Genomic DNA, 19,254 nt, shown 5'->3' with positions numbered 1-19,254 from the left:
TGAGCACATGAAGACTGGTTGGGTAAACTCCTATGCCAACTCCACAACCCTGTTGAGGGTTTCGAGATGGTCAATTGTTCAATGGCCACAACCTCACTGCCTCTCCTGAATCTGAGATTTGACCTCCTGATGGACATTAGATCATATCAGGGAGGCTGAGGAGTGTGATCCCCTGTAGTATGAACATACCCCCCCCCCCACCACCATCACCCCATTCTGTCAAGCCAGAGGCCCGATGTCCACACAATGTTGCAGAAGCTTCATGAGCCTTTAGGATTCTCATTCACTCCCTTGACAGTGAGGGGCTTTTTAGCCACATTGGTTACCTCAACCCAAGAAATAAGAGAGCCCACCTCAGAGTCCCCAGACTCTGTTTCCTCACAGGAAGGCATGCCAATGTAATTGAGGATTCTTCAACATATTCTTCCCACCTGCTCACAATGTCTCAGGTCGAGGGCAGCAGCACCCCATCCTCACATTACCTAGTGGTGATGGTGTACTGCTCCCCCCTTCTGAGACGGAGACGACAGATGGTGAACCAGAACTCTCGAAGCTCCAAGTCCTTCTTACTGACCTCACCGAATTCCTCCCACACCCAAGTTTTTACCTCAGTAGGACTCATCAATCAGCTTGATGGACTCCCCCACAATGTCACTGTCTACCAACAGGTTCAGGCATTGCCACCACAACAGGCACTAACCACCTTACGGCCACAGCTCTGGTTGGCCACATCATCATTCAATGGTGACACGGAACATGGTCCACTCTGACTCAATGTCCCCCGCCTCCTCCAGGACGTGGCCAAACTTCTGACAGAGGTGGGAGCAGAAACTCATTCTGACAAGGGGATCCGTCAGACATTCCCAGCAGGCCCTCACAATACTTTTGGGTCGACCAAGCCTGACTGGCATCCTCCCCCACCATCAAGAGCCAACATGCCAACAGGTAATGATCGGTTAACGGCTACGCTCTTCTCTTCACCCAAGTGTCTATGACATGTTTCCGCAAGTCCGATGACACAACCACAAAGTCAATCGTCGAAATGCTGGACAAGTGGAAAAAAAAAAACATTTAATCTAAAAGCATTTTTATCTATAAAGCTACAGTATATCTACCACCAAGACATATTTGAATCTAGTCTGGCAACCAATCGTTACGATGGTAGATTTTAGATTGTAGAACATTATGTACTGTTTAACATTTTTATGAAAACGCTTTTTTATTTATTTTTTCTTAAATGGTCAATGTGATTTACATTGACGAACATTTTCTTCATCGTCAACAATTACAGTATATGACTTTCTCTAACAATGTGGATTTTATTCAACAAAACCACCACGATGGCTAGGGATGGGAATTTAAAGCCGGTTCTTTTGGCAAACCGGTTCCCTGTAAATCGATTGCTAAGGTTTGTTTGCTTGCCTCCATGTATCGATTCCTCGCCTGCTGAAAGCGCTTCATTCTCAGATGTGATTGGGCAATTGTCCCAGTGAGAATGATGGAAAAGTGAGGAGTGCAAAAAAAGTTCTCAGTGTTGACAATCATCCATCACCATTGGCGAGGGCACTCTGATTCATCTCTCTCAGAAGTGCCTTTGGGGAGGCTCACCTGACTCTTTGGAGTTGGCAGTTTGTAAAAAGTGGGTTTCTACGATCGTGTGGAAGATAATTTGCAAAACCATGTTAAATTTTCTATTTAAACATTCAGAAAAAAGGTGCTAGATTTGCACCTTTAAGGGTCCAAAAGCTTGTCACTGGAGCAGTAAGTACCCTGAAGGGTGTGTCAGTGCCTATTGTACTCTTTAAGCAGAGTACATATTGGGACCCTTACTATTTGTACCGTTTGTCGGCAAACATGTACCATAGGGTACATATTATAAGTTTCTTAGGGTACATATTTGTTCACTTTATAGGCAAGGGTACTGTCTAGACCAGTGCCGGGCAACATGATAAAAATGATTCCTCTACCCCACCTGATTAGTTTTAAGTTGTAATTACATCATTCATATCAATTAGTAGCACTTGCACCCATTTATCCGCATTGGAGATGAAAATCAAGCTAGTGAAGACCCTGCCAACATACAGAGGAAGGTGAAGGACGAACTATGTATGTAACAAGATGTGCATAATCATGTGTAAAGGTTTAGTACTACATTATGAGCACTTTATTGTCGCATCAATGGAACTAACAGTGATTTTATGTTTTACACACAAGTCATCGTCACAGTTTCATGTTAACAATGTGCAATTTAAATTTAACACAAGACTAAAGACACACATTCAAGAAACTATGGGTAACAAACACACTTAAACCGGATTAGTATGATGGAAAAAGTTCAGTATCGCATGCCACAATACATCCTGGGAAGAGAAGAGTAGTACAAAAAGTAGCCGAAAAGTATAAAAGTAAAGAATCAACAGATTTTTTTTCTTCACAAGGACCTTTGTCAGTTGGTTTAAAGTGCACAAAAGGCAATACATTTCCCATCCTTGGTTTAGATTATTACTCTTACTGTTTCATTAAACTGCATTCCATACAACAGTGGGCTCTTTCATTGTGCATGCACATAGGCCTAGCACTTGTTAGTACCCTTGCCCATTTGGACCATTTGTATACATTTTGTAGCCATGAACAGTACTTATTTGTACCTAAAGGTTAAATTGTGAACCCTACTCGGTGCATTCCAAAAAGGTGTATTTTGGAGAACAGAAATGGACCCTTACAGTCACATGAGAAGCAGAATTTGGACCCAAATGTAGACAGAACATGGAAATAGCAAAGGAAAAAGTCTTTATATACAAAAATACAAAGTAACAACAAAGAGCCGGGCTGCAACCAGAAGGCATGGAAGAAAGCTTAGCATTCTGACGTGTCACTCAGCCACGAGAGTTTGAATCCTGATAGACATGCCCAATCCCAAATGACACAATAAAGGTAAGGACATAAGGACCATAGCTACTGCATAGCAACTGACAACATACAGTCACAACCATTAACAGCACGGTTTTCATCGGTGTATACAGAGCGATCTTTTATGTCATATCTGAATTTGTTTTTAATCAGGTTGAATGCACATAGAATACTGTAAATATTCCAAAATGTTAGTAGCTAAACTGTCATATATTGTCGCCAACCTGTCATATATTGGGATATTTATCTAACGAAAAAACGTATCTATAGGTGGATTAAAAGAGACCTGATATCGTGGTGGGAGTGATACACACAGGTGGGCATTGTGAGTCCGGTGAGTCCCTCCGTTGGTGAGCTGCCGTCAGAATTTTAGGCCGGCAGCCAAACGACATCGAGAATGTATTTACCAGACTGCGTATCATCTTATGCGGCGCCCGTGTGTGGTGTGGAAATTACGCTCTCGACGCAGATTGGCTGTCGCCTATGAGGGACGGACTGGGCCCACGTGGGTTGTCCTGAAATACTGATGGAAACAGTGGTGGACTAACGGACCTTCTGTCAGTCTGACGGAATGCCCACCTCTGGTGATACAATTGAATCTTTCCTTTGACTGTTCACAGTCTCAATGTTCAAAGTTATTAAAGTCAGTCAGGTTTGAAAACCCAAAGATTTCATTTCCTCCAGATTTCTCATGGCACTTGTACGTAAAAACTACATTAAAGCGGAACTCAACCCACACATATTCTTTTCAAGAATATGTTCTATGCAGGACCACTAGTTGAAACAAAGCATTCTAATAAATATAGCATTTTTGGAATAAGAGTTAATCCACCCGTTTTTAGCCATCTTTGGGGCCGGCCATTTTGTCACTTCTGTTGACTGAAGATGACATCACAACTGCTCAGGGCTCAGGTAACGACCAATCACGGCTGACCTGTTTTCTGAAACTGAGCCGCAATTGGTTGTTACCTGAACCCTGAGCAGTTGTAATGTCATCTTCAGTCGACAGATGCGACAAACTGGCCGCCCCCTGAGATAGCCAAAAAGGGGTGATGTTGCTGCTTAACTCATATTCCGAAAGCACAATAGTAATCAGACTGTAGTGTTTCAACTAGTGGGCCTGCTAGGAACATATTCTTGAAAAAAATGTGTTTGGGTTGAATTCCTCTTTAAGCTTCTTGGTGTCTTGACATACTTTTTTTTTTTAAAACATTTTTTTACTTTACACTCACCAAAACTGAAGAAATTAATGTGTGAAAGCAAACAACCCAATTGTATTATTTCATACAAATTCTCATAATTTGCTATCAGTAATGATGAAAACTGTATTTTTTTGCTAAATTACTCACAATATAGGGTTCCACATTTTTATACACACAACAATAAAAAAAAAAATAGGTTGGTAATACAAAAAAATATTAGTCGTTGATCATATTTTTGGTCTTACATTAACCCAGTGTTCTTCCATAGATAGTTTCTGACTGTATCCCATTTGAGGATGTAAGAATTACCTCCCAGAGTTACTGTTTGGAGGTGCACTGCTCCCGTACCTGCTCAGTATCTTTGCCTTTTTTTCGCCCTACTCTCCTCCTTCTCCATCCACTTCTCAGCAGTATTGCTAAGTACAGTAGCTTATGCTTTTTATTTGAATGTATTTTCGTCTTTTTATACAAAGTATTTTGACGTAGATTTTGACTTTAACGATGAAATCCGACATACGCAGAAATGTGTGTTACATCGCCAGTGTAGGAACGGAACTCATTCGTAAACTGAGGACTTCCTGTACTATTGAAATTAATTGTGGGTTTTTACAATGAATGAGCATTGAAAAATCAAAACATTCAACACACCTCTGAAAGTGAGTTTGCTTTAATAAGGTTTATCGCGGGAAGAAAAACTGTAATCAAATCTGTCTGAAATTGATCTCGCTAAGATAAATACCCAGGACAAAAATAATAATCTGCACAAATTTGACATAACAAAACAATGACTCAAATATTTACTTTACAAACCCTATTTGCATTATGATTTGGAATACTGTATTGTGTAATATGCAGACATAGCCTCGGCCAGGTAGACTGTCACAGCAAATTCCATCCATCCATCCATTTTCTACACTGCTTATCCTGTTTAGGGTCGCAAGGAGCTAAAGACAAAGCTTTTTTTTTTTTAAACTTCTTAAGTCTAGACCTCTTTTTGGATGATATTGTCTACTCTTTAAAACTCTACAGTACATATTGGTAGTGACATAATGAATTGTTTTCTTGGTGTATGATTGAAACAGTTTTGGACCAAGGAAAATACAGACTGGTTTAGCATCCTCCTCCTACTGACATGAGGAAGAACTCCTACTGTCTTGTTACATGCCCTCAGCTGGACACATGCCGTAAATCTAAATTAACAAGCAGCTCTCTGGGGGTCATGCAGGGGCTAGCTTTTGATTAATTAAAGATCAGAGGAGGGTGGACGGGTGGTTGAGGTAAGAAAAAAATCTAGCAAAGACAGATAGAGACTGTGCAAAATAAAAGCAAAACGGGAGTACTGAAGAAAAAAAACAACGATTGAGAAGAGAAAGGAAGTGCTTGCTATGTAATCAGGGGAGGAGAGCTATAAAGGTAGATAGGGTATGAGCTGACTAGAGTCTCCCACACACTCACACACATATACATTATGCACTGCAAATGTCTTGCAGTGATTTGCTCGATCCTCATCTTTTTTTTTATACTCAAATAAGCGCCTTTCTTAATGAGAATAAAAAAACTTTAAACTCGCTATTATTGCCCATTTTGATGTAATATGATTATATGAGCTACCCCAACAAGAATGTATAGTGAGGGTGGGTCAAATAAAACTCATGTCATGGACCCATACCATGCATTGAATCCAAAAGTGTCATGAGTGTCAACAAGGTATGTTAAACACACAACAAAGTAGATGCATGACGAATATACAGCATGTTCATGCACAAAGCGCTTCTGTAACGAAAACATCCCAGCCGCATTGATTTCAGTATAGACCATTTATTCATCAATCCATTCTCTACACGGCTTATCCTGTTCAGGGGAAAGGCGGACTGCACCCTGAACTAGTCAGCAGTCAGTCACAGAGCTCGTAGAGAAAGACCACCATTCAGACTCACATTCCCACCATCACAGAGAGGGACCTGAACCCATGCTGTCTGCAACAAAGTCAGACAAATGTACCACTACACCATCAGTTAGACAATAGAATTTAACATCAGTGAATAAAATACATAGAAAAAAAAGGGAGGATGAGAGTGATGCTGTGGATCAAAAACGTTGAAGGCATAGTCGTGACATTAAATGGAGAAAAATGTATGCATAACAGGTGCCCTTCAAGCTTGGTTGGCAAAAATTGTTAGTGAAAAGACAGGGAGAAGCTGCATTGTAAAAAAAAAAAAAAAAAAAAACTTCGTAGTAATTACGGTAAAAAACTGTCTAATAGCAACAGTCAAAAGCCATAAAATGCAAAATTGTATGTCACCGTAGTAAATATTTTTAATTACCGTAAATCAAGAAATAATACAAAACTTTATATTATTTAATATGTAGAAATACGGTAATATGCAGAAATACTTATTTCTGTGAAAAAAACCCCAACTTTTTGTACCTTAAATGTAGGAAATGTTTTATTGTAATTTAACCGTAGTTTTGGCAACCGTAGCTGGCGGTATTTTATCATTTGTCGGGGCGGTATGGCTCAGTGGTAGCGTTGTCGTTTCCCACCCCGGAGGTTGTGGGTTCATTCCCCGGCCATTGTGATCATGTTGAAGTATCCTTGAGCAAGACACTGAACCCCCAGTTGCTCCTGATGCTGCGTCATCAGTAGGTAAATGAGGTACATTGTGTGAAGCGTTTTGAGTACCAACGGTAGAAAAGTGCTGGTTGGTTCAGGTAAAACATTGTTTTTTAAAAATTTAAAACCTTTTTATGCCACTGTAAAATCTTGAATTAAGTACCTTTTTTAGTGTAAAATTAACAGTAGCATTACATTTTGTAATGTAAATGTTGAAAATGTGTTATTTGTGTGTAATTTAACGGTAGCTTTTTGGCAACCACAGCTGCCTGTGTGAGGTACTCTGTTACAAAGCTCTGTAAGGAAATATTATGTTCTGTCAAATTATCACGAATGCATTGTTGTCCGAACATTTGATGCCCACACACTGTGCTGAGCCTAATTCTTGCTGGGACATGATTTTATTCCATCCCAGGTTTCAGTGTTGCCAATTATTGTTTTTTCTATGTTCAATGAATTTCTTTTGTCCCTCCATGTTAAAAAAATGCATTTTGCCTTTATTTTTACACTTGACTATTCATTAGTTTTTATTATTGATATTGTTATTTTTATTAGTTAAAATATTATTGCATTCTTGATTTGACAATTCAGATTTATCCTGCTAAACAACGTGTTTTTCCGAGGTGGGCATTCCGTCTGACCGACGGACTGGTCCCGTCTGTCCGTCTATGACAGACACCCGTTTTGCTGACGATAGACGATATATAAGGGAAACTTTAAAAAAAAAGACGGATTAAGCACAGACAGAAGTGGATTTTCATCCGTCTGTGTAATGAATGGACCTGACAGTCCATCATTGACGGACGTCCCGGATTGAGGATTGATGGACTGGCGGACCTTTGATGTTGAATGACGGAAGCGCGGTTAAAATAACATGGCGGACTGACCGACAGACGATTTCAGTTTGGTTCGGCTTGAAAATATGACGGATTGACAAATGACGGACAGGTACCCAGGCTGCTGACGGATGACGGACCGGCAAACTTTAGTAAAATGCTCTTGTGTTTATAAACTTCCCAGCTGAACTTGTCCTGGTTCACTGTGAACATGATGTGATTGGTTGATTTTGGCTATGTTGATCAAGAGATGTTAAATAACGTTTTATGAGTCAGTCAGAATATTCTATTTTAAAAGTCATCCTGATGCTACAAAGTCCTTGTCTATTGTGCAGCTGGAGAGAGCTTTCATAAAATAAGGTTGGGTGAGTAGGCTTTTGAGGAACCTCATACACTGAATGTACTAAAAGTCATACCGTTGGTATTTGTGCAAGACTGGGAAATGGTGGGCCTCTACAGTTGCACAAAACATTGGAGTTTGAACCACTAGATTAATTAAAAATATCAATTCATCACATGGTACAGATACTTAGGAATCTGGCTTGACAGTTCACTTACATTTGAGACACACATCAACTCTTTTCTCTTGAAAGTTTAGAATCAGTTTATATCATATCTACCGAAATAAATCCTGTTCTGCTAAACTGTTTCTTGTTAAAATGACTGGTATCCCAATCTCAAATTATAGAGATGTACCGGTACTATTGATCAACTTCAAAAACTCTCCTCCACAAACTAGACACATTTTCAACGGTGCTGCCTTTCAACCCCCGCCCCCTACTGTGAACTGTACGTTATTTGGCCTTCCCTTCAATCCATTCCATCTATTCTCTTAACCTCACGAGGGTCATGGATGTGCTGGAGCCTCTCCCAGTTGACTCTGGTCGCGAGGTGGGTTTTACATCCTGAACGGGTAGCCATCCGATAGTAGGGCACATATAGACAAACAAACAACCTTTTCACTAACACATACAAATTCACTGGTCCATGTTTACTTACAGACCACTCATAGGCAAGGCCCCACCCTATCAAGATCTCTGCTCACCATACAGGCCACCACCCACGCGATTGAAGTTTACAGTCGGAATCGCTGATGGAAGCCCGTTTAAAATCAGAGAGGGAATGGTCTATACTCTAGGCGGGTACTACTCCACACCACCAAGTTTTTGCCAGTAGAGTACAGTACGTTGTTATTAAGTAGATTATACAGTGATCAGAACAGAGCATCTTTCAGGGTGATCCAGAATGTTGTTCTCTCTAGTTGGGACAGATAATATCCTGCTTATATTTTGGAAATCAATGGTTGAGTTTTTCTCTGTTTACAGTAGGCCCTCAAGAGTAATACGGAATGAGTCTCTGTGTTTTTGCTCCAATCCAGATACCCAGACAGCCAGAGTTTGCAGAACGTCGTTCGCATTAGCCTGAGGTGGAATGTAAACACTGGCAAATGGAGGAGGAAAACTCCTGCAGTGAGTAGAACATCTTACAATTGAGGGACAGCGTCTCCAAATCGGAACTGCAGTGTTTGCTGAGCGCTGTGACATCCACACAAAATTTAATTTTTTGTTAATGTACAAGCGCATTGCTTTTGTTTTTGCTTAAAGCTCCGTGATTGTGAAGCAAGTTTCAGTAAAACAAAGACTGGCAGAAAGTGCAAAGTCCTTGTTGGTGCGTTGAGGAGAAGCAGCTAGTTTGTTGAACTACACTAGAGCGTAGATTAACCAGGAGAATTCAGGGAAGCGGAGTTCGAAATCCCCAATGGCGAACCTTCAACAGGATGCCAGCATGTTTCCCTCGTCGGCATAGTCTTAATCTCTACCAGGCCCAGAAGTGTGCAGCTGCTCCCCCAGACATTATGTCCCTCAAAATTTAGAGCAGTTTTCTGAAACGTCAAAAAAGGGCCAGAGCAGATGTCCTGAAGGCACATCCCTCCATGTGTGAGTGACTGTTGTAAGGTCACGAAAACAAAGAAAAACAATAAAAACCAAGAAAGGCCTTCTGAGTGTCCTATCCAAATTGCCATTTTGGACTCTACACTCGAAGTTAAAACGGAAGTCAACCCAAACATATTTTTTCAAGAATATGTTCTATGCAAGCACACTAGTTGAAACAGGGCATTCTGATAAATATTGCATTTGTGGAATAAGTGTTAATCCACTCGTTTTTAGCCATCTCTGGGGGCGGCCAATTTGTCTTCTATCGACTGAAAATGACATCACAACTGCTCACAACGACCAATCACGGTTTAGATTCAGAAAACAGGTCAGCCGTGATTGGTTGTTGTGAGCAGTTGGGATGTCATTTTCAGTCGACAGAAGACAAAATGGCCGCCCTAAGAGATGGCTAAAAACGTGTGCATTTTGCTGCTTAATTTATATTCCACAACCGCAAAATTAATCAGAATGCTTCAACTAGTGGGCCTGCTGGGAACATATTCTTGAAAAAAATATGTTTTGGTTGACTTGCGCTTTAAGGACAAAGTAAATCTCCAATATTTAAAAGTTATGTTCGACTCTATTTTGAAGTTATATTTCATTCATTTATAAGGTAGGGCTACTTGGTGATTTGGGGGGGATTCAACTGTCGCAAATGCACCTACCCGCAATTTTTTTTTGAACCTATCCAACAACTAATCACTGAAAACCCCGCCTACTTCCACATCCTGTAATGCCCTATGGTACCCAAACCCTGACCATTTTGAGGTGCCATGTTATCAGTGAGGCAGTTGGCCAAGCTTGCCAGCTTGAAAGTAAACACATGTATGACAGAACATTCCAGCAGAGGTCTGAAAGGCCAGCAAGAGAAAGCAAGGTGGTAAACTTCGAAAGATGACGCAGAGAAAGGTCTGGCTGAAGTTTATCTTTGGTGGAAGTTAACAGTTGACTGTTTCTACAGTATGTACTGTATCATTGAGTCAACACGCAATGAAATGGCTCATAGGAAAATATTAAGTGCTATTTGATTAGCTGCAACGCCGCAACATTTTCATTCCAGTTTTCGTTAAATCAAATTTCTTTATTTTGAAGGGTTATGTTGTTATTTGCATGGTAAGTTGATTGGACTGTCTAAATTGCCCCTAGGTGTGATTGTGAGTGCGGATGTCTGTCTCTGTGTGCCCTGCGATTGGCTGGCAACCAATTCAGGGTGTCCCCCGCCTACTGCCCAAAGACAGCTGGGATAGGCTCCAGCACGCCCGCGACCCTTGTGAGGATAAGCGGTATGGATAATGAATGAATGAATGAATGAATGTTGTTATTTGAGTTTCAAATGATATTAAAGTGTTTCATGATCATAGATTGTAGTATATTTAGGGTTTCAATTATCAATATAGGTAGCTATTAAAAAAAGAGAGGGCATCTTTTAATTGTGATTTTTTTTTTTTGCTTGTATTGCTTGTGCTCGGGCTTGGTCCATAAATAGAAAGGCTTCCCTGTTTTGACTTTGCCTGCATACTAGCCACGGACCACATAGACGAGAGAATCATGAATATATTTGGAGTATCATTAGTTAAGAAAAGGACGGCACGGTAGTCGACTGGTTAGCACAGCCGCCTCACAGTTCAGAGGTTGTGGGTTCGGTCCCGGCTCCGGCCTCCCTGTGTGGAGTTTGCATGTTCTCCCCGTGCCTGCGTGGGTTTTCTCCGGGTACTCCGGTTTCCTCCCACATTCCAAAAACATGCATGGTAAGTTGAATGGACTCTCTAAATTGCCCCTAGGTGTGATTGTGAGTGCGGATGTTTGTCTCTGTGTGCCCTGCAATTGGCTGGCAACCAATTCAGGGTGTCCCACGCCTACTGCCCGAAGACAGCTGGGATAGACTCCAGCACGCCCCGCGACCCTTGTGAGGATTAGCGGTAATCGATAATGGATGGATGGATAGTTACGAATAATGGACCTTTAAATTTGTAGGCCCCTGACAATCACAGAACAGGCATATTGCAAATTTAATGGGAAGGCACAGGTCATCAATTTTGCGATTGGGGAACAAAACAACAACAACAATAAAAAAAAATTAAAAAACTTTGCTTACTTGGAAGGCATTGAGAGCACTGAAGATATAAGCAATTACAACAGACAGGTGGACCAGTACTCCACACAGCCAGGTTAGGCCCAGGACGGGCAGGAGAATGAGAACAGGTCGAGTCACAGCCCTGCAAACAAAGTAGAATGTGAACAGATAATGAACAGATAATTATAACAATGAAATAATGAAAGAGCAGCTTTAAAGCCTTTCAATATGTTTCAGTACCGATGATGATTTCTGTTTGTTTACCATTTTACACACATCTCAGTATACTGTAGAAAGCAGGACAACACATGTTTTGAAAGTTTTCTTGTGAAATGCCTCTTTAAGCCCTCAAAATCTTCTCTGAACATTTCTTTTGCAATCAGTTTTTCAATAATCGGAGAGCTTATACATCCCCTAACCTTTTTAAGGGATGAGGCAAAAACTGTTTCTTTTGTTCAAACCACAATTGTTGTTTTGCTGCTGCACCTGGGGAAGATTGAGTTTTCAGATAGCGCTGTATCTGCAAGGACAAAGCCAGAACTCACTTTACTCTCTTTTATGTTCAAAATTCGTTTCCATCTCCAGAGTGCGCATAACACTCTAGCGCTGGCAGACTTTTAGCCTGTTTGTGAAGGAATGAAGAGACACAATAATCGTGGGGATGGCGGTGTGGTATGTTTCATGTTGAGCTGAAGGACATTTGGCTGAATGGGAGAACAGAATATAATGTCTCCACACCCATTAGACTTAGAAATATGTCCGGAGTTGTATGCAAAAATAATTGGGGTTATATCCTGGGCTCTGGGTAAGTTGTTCTGCATCAAAATATTCCAAGCATGCCTTTATAGGTCTTGCTATCCCAAACTGTTCCCACAAACAATACAAGTCAAAAGGTTTCGTACGAGCAAATAATGGTTCACATACTACTTTATAAATTATTCACAAATCATACTCATTCTTGTGAGAACATGCTCATTTGTGTTAAGTCCAAAACAAACTAGTCTGGTCAGTTTTGAAATTACCTCCCACAGGTGACTTTAAAACATATGAATAACCAGAGTTGAGCATTCCGCCTATATGACGGACGCCCATTTTCTAGATGATAAACGGGTAAGACGGGGAACTTTAAAAAACAAAAGGACTAAGCATAGTAGAAGCCCATTTTTCCCATCTATGTAATTGTCTGTTGTATATTTCCGCAGTGAGGCTTCAATTGTCGCGGCGAGGTTTCCGTTTCCCGTTGGCCGCGGCTGAGGCTTCTGGGTCCTAAAAGGAGACTCATTTAGTCCGGCCGCAGTGAGGCTTCCATGCCACGGTGAGTCGTTCATTTCAAATATTGATCAGCAGGGGAGTGGGGGGTGGTGCTCGGGGTAGTTGGTCAAACTTGGTAGACGGAAACGCCAACGGAAGCCCGTTTAAAAGGCTAGGCGGACCGGCCTATAGGCGATTACTATTTGGTCCAGCCAGACAAAAAAGCGGATAGACGGACGGCGGAAGGGTACTACGGCTGCAGGAGGTAAATGTAACAGGAAATTTTTGTAAAATGCCCAGATCTGTGAATAACCACTATTGCACAAATGAGTGAGAGACCGTAATCAAACTGCTACCTAGCTTCTATAGCCTAACTAAAACACAGCTGGAAAAAACTACCAATCATGAACAAAGCAAACGTGTACATTTCCTACTTGTACTTTGATGTTGTTTTTTCTTGATATCACGTCACGACAATTACTACTGAAACGTGTTTTGTGTGGCTACATCCATAGTTTTTCATGTACTACTGAACACACAAAATACATGAGTAACATTCAGTAAGTTCTGACAATCACTTGACCTTTCTACTCGCTCTTTGCCTCATAACCCAGAGTTAAGACACTGTTTGTGTGTTTCTGGTTGGCCCTAATATAAATAATAAAGTAAGCGTTAAGCATTATGCACCAAGAGTATGTTGCACTGCGACCAGGTGCTAAACTGATAAGGCCAAACAACTCCCACAGAAGACTCCCGAACCACAGCTCATAATCTCTCCACTGTCTCTATTGAACATAGTTTGCTGGAAAAACAAGGAAACATCATTTCTGTGGGTGTAAGGGTTTGTTCTTCACTCAAGACATAGACGGCGCGGACAAAAAGTGGCACAAGGAAAACAATGTCAGGGATGAGTAGCATTTGCGTTGTAGCTTACCAGGTGAGGTCAAAGGTCTGCATTTTTGACGCTGAGCTAGGACTGAGCATCTTAGCACGACGACGGGCGCTGGAAACAGTCACCATGACAACCCGACACAACACAACTGAATTGACCTGCAAGCGGAGGACAGCATCAGTGTTGTTTCAAACAAAGTGGAAGCACAGCTCCATTTGGCCAAAAGCCAACATTGAGAGACATGAGAAGGTTCTCAGATCTTTTTCGTCTTCTGCAATGAACACTTTTTTAATTTATATCCAACAGACATTGAAGCTCACTCTACAAAGATTTTGCACTAGCGGTCAGAGGCAGAGAATTGTTGAAGTGCTGTTGCGCAACACACATCACAATGACCACAGTCTGTCACCCTAGCGTCTCTCTTGAATGCAACACACTGAAAAGGTATAAGCCCTCTCAAAATCATTTCAGCCCCCCCCCCCCCCCCCCCCCCCCACACACACACACACACCAATTCTTGGAGATGACATGGGAGTCACATACCGCCAAAACAAATATCACAGGTCCCACAAAAGACCAGATTGTGCCAGTCTTCAGATTGAGCCAGCAGTGACCATCGGCCTTGTACTCATTCACTGTCGCTGCCAGTGTTACAACAACTATTAGAACGGGTAGTCCTGCAAAACAATTCAGTAAAAGTGCATTAAGAATGGCGGCGGTGATACAATACAACATGCAACATGTTTAAAGACATATTTACAGAACAGCGACTGCTTCGGCTTCTCATGATTGGACTATTTAGTCTGTTCTTCATCGCCAAGCCTATTTTGTCTAACACTCAGCACATCTGCATGGAGAGCTACAGGAAACATCTCAATATTGTTGTGCTTATTCACATTCTGTTCTCAGCTCCTTCTACGATATAACACTTGGTGACACAATTAGGGACATGAACGTGGACAGCTGCAGGATGTTTGACTAACGCTACAAACTGGGTTAAGGTTAAAACGCAATGCATCTTCAGGTCAGCAAAGCATAATACATGTTAATAGGACACTCACTTTGTATTGTACGTTTTATGGTATAGATTTGGTGTGTGTGCGTAAGCACGATCAAAAAGCTACAACCACTTCTTTATTTTAATGCGCTAGCAAGTTGTGAAGCAGACTTTTCTGTCTCCAGCCAGCTCCGATTTCTCTCAATGTGAAAGAGTACTTCTGACTCCGTCCTGAATGATCAAGGTCCTCACATTCTCTCGTCGGTCGAGCCTCAACATGCTGAGGAAGAAAATACTTTTCACTTCTTCTTCTGGGGGAGTCAAAAGTCAAGCGTGGACAGGCTTGACCTTATGCCGGCAACCAAGCTTCTGCTCTTATTATACAATGGGCGAATAGCTTGTGGTAGTGAGCCCCTGGATGCCACGCTCCTGGGGCACCCCCACAGAACAACACAAGGGCTTTCCAAGTCCACAGGCCCTTTTCTGTTCCTGCATGATTGTGCCCAGTGCCGGATTCAGCATGGTTTGAGTTTTGCGTGCAAGAATTTGACTGGTCCTAATCCCCATCAAACTTCAATTAATACAATACATCTATCCATCCATTATCGATACCGCTTATCCTCACAAGGGTCGCGGGCGTGCTGGAACCTATCCCAGCTGTCTTCGGGCAGTAGGCGGGGGACACCCTGGAATTGGTTGCCAGCCAATCGCAGGGCACACAGAGACAAACATCCACACTCACAATCACACCTATGGGCAATTTAGAGAGTCCAATCAACTTACCATGCATGTTTTTGGAATGTGGGAGAAAACTGGAGTACCCGGAGAAAACCCACGCAGGCACGGGGAGAACATGCAAACTCCACACAGGGAGGCCGAGCTGGGATCGAACCCCCGACCTCTGAACTGTGCGGCGGACGTGCTAACCAGTCGACAACCGTGCCGCCTAATACAATACAATACAACACAATTTTATTTATATACCGCATTTCATAACAGCTAGGGCTGTAACAAAGCACTTTACAATGCAATAAATAAAACAAAAACAATAAAAGGCTGTGGTACATGTATTAATAAATATAGTCATAAATAATATATCAAATATAAATAAAATATATCTGGTGGGCGACCCGGAGGCCAGACGAGAGGGTCATGGCAGGGACAATCTAGTGGCCCTCCTGAAGGCCAGACAAGAGGTTCTTGGAGGGGCCAGTCCGGTGGGCTTCCAGGAGGCCAGACGAGAACGTCTTGGCTGGACAATTCTTGTGGGCAACCCAGAGGCCAGACGAGAGGGTCTTGGTGGGGCCAGTCCTGCGGGCGTCGAGGGTGCCACACAAGGGATGAAGGCAGCTTCAGGCCTTGCGCCGCTGTAGCAGAATCCAAGTGCAGCCGCAGAGGTCGCGCTGCCGGAGCTGTCGTAGCAGAATCCAAGGGCAGCCGCAGAGGTTGCGCTGCCAAAGCCGAGTCGGAGGGCAGCCGACAGCCTTGCACCACCGGAGCAGAATCAGAGGGCAGTCGAAGGCCTTGCGCCATCGTAGCAGAATCCAAGGGCAGCCTCAGAGGTTGCGCTGCCGGAGCCGTCGTAGCAGAATACAAGGGCAGCCGCAGAAGTTGCGTCGCCGGAACAGCGTCAGAGTCTGGTGGTGCTAAGGAGCTAGGATGGGGGCCTGCATTTGCTGAGGTGATGGGAAGAGGGCCTGGCACTGCAGAGGAACCGGCATAGCAGCCTGTAGTTACCGAGGTGCCGGGCAGAGGGCTTGGCACTGCAGAGGAGCCGGCATGGGAGCCTGTAGTTGTCGAGGTGCCGGGAAGGGGGTCTGGCACTGCTGAGGCATCGTGACGAGGGTCCAGATTTGCTGAGGCACCAGGAAGAGGTTGGGACGCACACGAGACACGAGGGATTGGGAGTACAGATAGTGAGGAATGTAAACTAGAAGAAACGGGATGAACGGGACTAGGTGAAGAAGTACACAGTGAACGAGGTGTCGAACAAGGTGGGGAGTGTAGTGGCTTGGGTAAAGGTTCGTAATGATGTGACTTGGAAAAAGCTGAGGAGGAACCAGAAACTCTACTCACCCCGCGGGGGTCCCGTATAAATGGCTAACCGGGCACCCAAAGTAGGGTCTGAAGGGAAGGGTTCAGTGGTGGATACTAAGGGTACAGGTTCGGAGTGACGCGACTTGGAAAAAGCGGATTTACGGGAGGAACCAGAACCCCTACTCGGGCGTCCACGTTGGCCACCCCGCAGGGGCCCCGTGTAAATGGCCAACGGAATTAGGAAAAATTAGGACAAGTAGGTGGCAAAGATGAGAGAGACATGGAAGAAAAGACAGAGCTTACACAAAGGGTTTAGGGGTGGTCAGCAGGCTGAGCGTGGTTGGAGGCAGACCGTGACTTGCGACGGCTTAAGCGACCCATCGTGAAGGAGCGACACGAGAGGTTCCCAGTGAAAAGGCAAAGCAGCACCCGGTGAGACAATCACTCCCTGATAGGAGGTGGAGGGATGGTTAGGAGCAGGCGGTGATGTCTTTGGCTTGAGGGATTGTGTCTGAGTCTGCTGGGTCCATGACTGGTCAGTACGTTCTGTCATGTGAGGATCGGGATTTGGACCCATTTGCAGATATGACACAGAAGTTGAAGAGTAAAAAGTATTCATCAAGAATACAAAGTAACAACAGAGATCAGGACTAGTAGAGAGTTTGCATCCTCACTAATGATGGTTTGACGCACTGACAATGTGTCACTGTCTAACTCAAAGTTTTAAACTGTAAGACTTAAGGCCTATATGACATCATAAAGGACAAAGCATAAAAGGACCATAATAGCAACTGCGATATATATATTCAAAAATTTTAATCAAGTTAATCACAGCTTGGCGGCGCGGTGGTCGACTGGTTAGCACATCCGCCTCACAGTTCAGAGGTCGTGGGTTCGATCCTGGCTCCGGCCTCCCTGTGTGGAGTTTGCATGTTCTCCCCGTGCCTGAGTGGGTTTTCTCCGGGTACTCCGGTTTCCTCCCACATTCCCAAAACATGCATGGCAGGTTAATTGATCACTCTAAATTGCCCCTAGGTGTGAGTGTGAGTGCGGTTGTTTGTCTCTGTGTGCCCTGCGATTGGCTGGCAACCAATTCAGGGTTTCCCCCGCCTTCTGCCCAAAGACAGCTGGGATAGGCTCCAGCACGCCCATCGATAATGGATGGATAATCACAGCTTAAAAAATAATTGATCGTAATTAATCGCAATTCGATATATCTCCAAAATATACCATATTTTTCTGTAAATTTTTGTTGGAATGGCAAGATAAAAGACACAAGGCGGATATATACATTCAACATACTGTTCATATGTCATGTTTTTTTTTTTTTATTTCCTAATTGTAACAACAAATACCATCAGCTGATTGAAACAATACAAGTTACTACTTTATATAAAGGCATTAAACTCTCAATAACTACTGCAGTTTCTCTCATGGAACCTTGGGAAAATGCATTACCCACAGTTGGTCCTCTATTTTGTCTTTTTTTCTGGACCGACCAAAATCATGACGATCAATTTGTTTTGATGTTAACTACACTGATGGGCAGTAAGAATTTAAGTATGACTATGTGCTTACCCCAACCAATGATGTAGTACAATTTCATTCTGCGGTCTTCACTGATGTTGACAGACACTACTTTGCTCCACAATAGCAAACCTTCAACCAGCATCCAGGAAAAAGAGGCCATGAAGAAGAGATGGAGCAGCGCAGTCACCACAAAACAGGCACTCTGTAGGAATCAAAAGCGGAAAGAAATAATAACGTCAATACAACAGGTGCTTTTACATTTTTTATGTCGTGGTGACCATGTTGGCTGTGGAGACAGTCCCAAAGGGTTAATGTCCCAAAGGCAAACAATGAAAAGCATGACCTCAAATGGAGCATGTCATATTTACAGTATATTCTGTCTGTTGTTCAATGGAGCAAGCTCATGTAAACATCTCACGAACATGCTATTTTTGGTACAGCATACAGTTATTTATTTATTTTTTTGTAAAGCCCTTTCCTTCTGGCATCGAATTGTGTAGGAAAGCGCACAAACCAATATTGCAACTTGAGGGACTAGCTGCACACCATTATCGTCCCCAAATACCGGCAAGGCAAATTTGGATAAACTTTGAAACTTTTCAAACGGTTTCAAGCTTTTTTAGATTTACTGACAATAATATATATATATATAATATATACACACACACATATATTTCATATATTTTAACGTGGAACAATTTTGGTCGATTCAATGCTCTCTCATCTTAGAAATCAAACCAATTTTCCGATTCAAAACAGTTTTCGTTACACCCTTATTAAAAAGTGAAATTGGAATGAATCCACAACGGAGATTTGAATGAAGCCAGTGCTCTTCAGTTTTTTTCTGTGGAATCTTCCACTCGTGCAAGTGGTTTTACATTTTACTGCGTTTTATTGTGAGTTGCACTTTGAAGCCAGCTAAAGTTATGTAGCGTCAATGCACATCATTGTTGTATTGTCCCGTTCCTAGATGCTAC

At 42.7% G+C, this 19,254-nt stretch overlaps 1 protein-coding gene across 1 annotated transcript in view; it reads right to left on the bottom strand.

Annotated features, from left to right (window-relative positions):
* adgrd2 (adhesion G protein-coupled receptor D2) overlaps positions 1-19,254 on the bottom strand; it is a 63,499-nt gene that overhangs the window by 7,832 nt on the left and 36,413 nt on the right. The window contains exons 16-19 of the mRNA XM_086030909.1: positions 18,326-18,479; positions 14,257-14,390; positions 13,756-13,871; positions 11,592-11,712 (exon numbers count right to left, since the gene is read on the bottom strand). Of these exons, the coding sequence (XP_085887035.1) occupies positions 11,592-11,712; positions 13,756-13,871; positions 14,257-14,390; positions 18,326-18,479 (525 nt within the window). The remainder of the gene's footprint in view (positions 1-11,591; positions 11,713-13,755; positions 13,872-14,256; positions 14,391-18,325; positions 18,480-19,254) is intronic.

The sequence above is a fragment of the Filicampus tigris genome, chromosome 5 (genome assembly GCF_054856515.1).
Source record: "Filicampus tigris isolate MCC_2025a chromosome 5, RoL_Ftig_1.0, whole genome shotgun sequence".
NCBI classification, from domain to species: Eukaryota; Metazoa; Chordata; class Actinopteri; order Syngnathiformes; family Syngnathidae; genus Filicampus; species Filicampus tigris.
This window is presented reverse-complemented; position numbering and strand designations above follow the sequence as displayed.